We start from the raw sequence: 4276 nt of genomic DNA, 5'->3' as shown, positions 1-4276 counted from the left end.
ACCTGCACTCTAGAGCTAATCTATGGATTGGGCAACCTTCCAGCAGATTAGCTCCATTGTTATATGTAGGCTGTTCAGAAGCTACCATTGTGGGGAAGGATCTTTTTGTAAGAGATAGTTGGCTGAGTAAGACCCATTATACAGAGTAAGGGTAGGGTGAATTTCTTTCTGATGAGATGGTAGTGAAAGATTGGAGAGATTTACAAACCTGCCTCAGTCATGCTCTTTTATATTAATATGGCGCCAAACACTATTACTTGAGCTCTTGAAATCACGGGAATTGCAAAGAAAAATGGGTTTATGCAATAAGACACTCTTTATAACTCTATTTTATTTGATGTTACTCCGTCCCATAATAGTGTACCCATATCCTCACCCTAACGGCCTTACCCTATATCTTATATATAGTTACTCCATCCCGTAATACTGTACCTCATAAAAAATCTTCCTTGTCTTTGAAAACACCCTTACCCTAGAGCTAATCTGAAATTTACTCTTGATTCTGATATGTTTGTTTGGCTTCGGAATAGAGACTATCAAAATTATTTTTTTTCTGAATGTATAATTTGTTGTCTTTCAAATTTGTGGGATCTCTGTTATGAATGTTTTTGCTTTCTGCTGGTGATTGATGATCTGACTTTGTGGTGTAGCAGATTATTTAATTTACGGTGGGCTTGTAGATCACCTGGAATACATTTGACATGGGATTTTACTACGATGAATGAACTTTAGCCAAGCATTGGCATGATTAAAAATTGTGAGGTTGTAATTTGGTAACCCCCCCCCCCCCCCACAAAAAAAAAAAAAAAAAAAAAAAAAAAAAAAAAAAAAAACCATGTGAAGCCTCTTGCTTTTCTTTTCACTCTTGTTGATGGAAAGTGCTCCCTAGGACATGGATGAGCAGATGGTGAAGTGGTCACATTGATGTGATTTTAAATTTTAAAATTCTTTGTCCTGATGAGGTGACTTTTTTTTTAACTTTTTCTTACTTCTTGCTCTTTTTGGCCCCTTTTCTTCTTATGGTGATGTGCATTATGCTAATGTCCTCTGGTAACGTGGTTGATGGTTTATCATTCTCTGCTTTAATTTGAATTCTGAACCTGATGTGCTTTTGCGTTTGTATTCTCTATGGTTGCATTCCACTTCGTGTAAATTTCAATCTGTTTTTGATGTCCCCTTACCCCGTTGTTTTTAAACTTGATCAGAGTCTTGAAATAACGTTGGCTGCGAAAGACCAATCGACAGGGGAAACAATGGCCATAGAATCATCTGCTCATAATTCCCCGCCTTGCACACCGGGAATTGTTGCCAGTACTTCCGTATCTGAAGCACAACAATGCATGTCACTGTATTTTGCCCTATGTACAAAGGTGACACATTTTCTTAGTTGGTTGTGTTTGACTTTGTTATCTGTTGTCTAATTGAATATTTTGTCTTTTGTGGTCGACTTTGCTTGCAGAAACATACTCTTCTTCGTCAAATATTTATCATATATAAAAGCTCACCAGAGTCAGCGAAACAGGTGTATTTGGATTTGCATGTGAAAGGTCATTTGACTGGGTTATTTATGCACTTTTTTATTTGCTCATTCTTAAACTGTTTGGTTTTGTACAGGCAATTCATAGCCAGATGCCTATTCTTATTCGGACAATGGGTGCATCACCACCTCTTCTTGAGATTATCTCTGATCCACCTGATGGAAGTGAGAACCTTCTGATGCAGGTTTGTTCAGATTTATTGTACCTTAGAGAATAATATTTCCTTGCCTTTTATCCTTTTATGAGGCATGTGGAACTAAAATGCCCAAATTCTGAGACACATAATTTTCCATGCTATAGGTTTTGCATACTCTTACAGATGGCAGGGTTCCATCTGCAGAATTGATATTTACTATTAAAAAACTTTATGAGACAAAGATAAAGGTATAGTATATTTTTCTTTCTTATCTCTGCTTCTCATAACTTCCATGTAGAATAGGTAATATACTAATGCATATTTACTTTTGCATGGTACAGGATATAGAGATTCTGTTTCCAATATTGCCCTTTCTACCAAAAGAGGAGGTTCTTTCTACAATTATGCTCTCTATGTTAATCTCTTTCATGCTTGTTTGTAAATGATACTGTGTAGGCATTTGATTTATCACCTGCAGCTTGCAGAGAAAATGCTACTATTTATAGAATTATTTTCTTAGATAGTTTCTCTGTATTTACTTGTTGGATAGTGTATAGTATAATTTCCCTCACCTTTAAGCGTTGTTAGGGATGGTAATAGCATGTAGCATATCATCAACCTGTTTACTTATGTTCATCAACTTCCAGAATTCTAGGTTACCTTTGTGCTGATTGAAGCTACATCTGTTTTTTTTTTCTTTCTAATATATATATATATATATATATACTCTTCTTCCGTTTTTTTATAGTTGCAACAGTTTGACTTTTACATTGTTCATGTACTCTACTTTGACTAGCTTTAACGATTTAGGATTAAATAAAAATATAGTCATGTGGGATCTTGTTAGATTAGTCTCGATCTATACTATTTTAATATCTGATGTTTATAATTTTTACATATTCACAATTAAAGATATTAACGATTGAAATAATGTATCGGCAAGTGTGAAAAGAGAAGTGTTACGAGTATAAAAAAACAGAGGAAGTATATTTTAGAACATTGGAGGAAGAGAGGGTCCCAAAAATAACGCTGTAACTGTCTCTCCTTGTCTTTTTGTGATCACCTTTGCTTCGATGATTCACCACTTTTTTCATGTTAGGACCCCCGACTATTGTTATTGTTGCTGTGGAAATACTACCTCCGTTTCACTATAGATGAGATGTTTAGATTTATTCACTATTCATCTTATAACTTTGACTACAGTTTCAATGCCTGCATATCATTATTTTATAGCTGTATTTCTAGGTTTTTGGAGTAGGCAATTTATGGAGTAATCGTTATTGACTTTGTATTGTCAGGTGTTGAGGGTCTTCCCTCATGCTGTTAATCTCCCCAAGACAAGTTCCAGACTGCTCTTGCACGCTTGCTGCAGGTATATTCTTGCTAATTGTTATTGCCGGTTTGGAATAGTATTCTTACTACTAGGATGTCGATCTGAAAGCAGTAGAAATTTTGTATTGCTATTTTTTTTTTTTTTTTTTAATCTTAATGTATTATCTCAAGTAAAGATGAGGAAGATGACAAAAAGTAGAGGGAAGACTTTTTTCTTTCTCTTTGCCTAAACTGTCAAATTGAACTACCTATATGCTGATTTTTTCATCCTACTAGAGCCTGGAGGATGTGTGTCATGATTTGCTATTCTTGGTAGTATCCAAAGTGTTAACGGAAAACTATTCGCATTGAGAAGTTCTTTGTTCATGGAATCCATTGACTTTTGATTTTGAGTGGGAAAACCCACATAGATTCAGCAACTACTTAAACCATTCTATGGAGTATTATCTAACCACTTGAACCAATTGTTTTGCAGGGTTCGACTCCTAATCCTGTGCTAACTCCATCAGAAGTGTTAATTGCCATCCACAGCATAGATCCTGATAAAGATGGAATTCCTTTGAAGAAGGCATTTTTCTTGTCACCATCTTTATATTTTTACATCTGCTTGTGTCTAGATTCCCATCTTAATATGATCTTACTTGTATTTCCTTTCCATGAACAGGTGACTGATGCATGTAATGCTTGCTTTGAGCAAAGACAACTGTTCACACAGCAAGTAATTGCCAAGGTTCTGAATCAGCTGGTATGTTCTGAACAATCTTCTGTTTTCTCTTTATTTTTTTCCCTTATGTTAATCCTATAGCCTTTGGTTTTGTTTTCCCCTATTCTACTTGTAGGTTGAACAGATTCCTCTTCCATTGTTGTTCATGAGAACAGTACTACAAGCAATCGGTGCTTTTCCAGCTTTGGTAAGAGGGATATTTTTTTTCTTCTGCATGCTGTAATATTAATGTACTTTGCTCTTTCTTTGATTCTCTAGCCTTTAAAGCTATTTTCTATTATGTCTTTCTTTAATTTATTTGTTGTTGAAATAAGCAAGCAAAGATTTGCTTCTTTTGTCTGAAACAAAGCTATATAAACTCTGCCGCTTGGCTTGCTGTCTTGATGTGCTTAAAATCTGTTGCTCAAGCCACTTAATGTTCATAATATGTGAAGCTACCCCAAACTTGTGCAATAAATGTCAGGGGCTGGAGAAAAAGAAAAATAATAGTATTATTAGAAATAAAAAAAAAATAAATTAATAAACTCTTTTAAGTACACATCTTGT

General features: G+C 35.0%; 1 protein-coding gene across 1 annotated transcript; it reads left to right on the top strand.

Moving 5' to 3' along the window:
* Nucleotides 1-1209: 1209 nt before the first annotated feature.
* LOC110699003 (symplekin-like) lies at nucleotides 1210-3950 on the top strand. Its single transcript, XM_021876486.1, has 9 exons — nucleotides 1210-1370; nucleotides 1460-1522; nucleotides 1615-1722; nucleotides 1839-1922; nucleotides 2016-2063; nucleotides 2973-3046; nucleotides 3482-3574; nucleotides 3671-3751; nucleotides 3846-3950. The coding sequence occupies exons 1-7, from the start codon at nucleotides 1254-1256 to the stop codon at nucleotides 3504-3506; spliced, it is 519 nt and encodes a 172-aa protein (XP_021732178.1). The 5' UTR covers nucleotides 1210-1253; the 3' UTR covers nucleotides 3507-3574; nucleotides 3671-3751; nucleotides 3846-3950.
* The last annotated feature ends 326 nt before the right edge of the window (nucleotides 3951-4276 follow it).

Source organism: Chenopodium quinoa, unplaced genomic scaffold, assembly GCF_001683475.1.
Source record: "Chenopodium quinoa cultivar QQ74 unplaced genomic scaffold, ASM168347v1, whole genome shotgun sequence".
NCBI classification, from domain to species: Eukaryota; Viridiplantae; Streptophyta; class Magnoliopsida; order Caryophyllales; family Amaranthaceae; genus Chenopodium; species Chenopodium quinoa.
The sequence above is the reverse complement of the archived record's forward strand: the minus strand, read 5'-3'. Positions and strand labels throughout refer to the sequence as shown.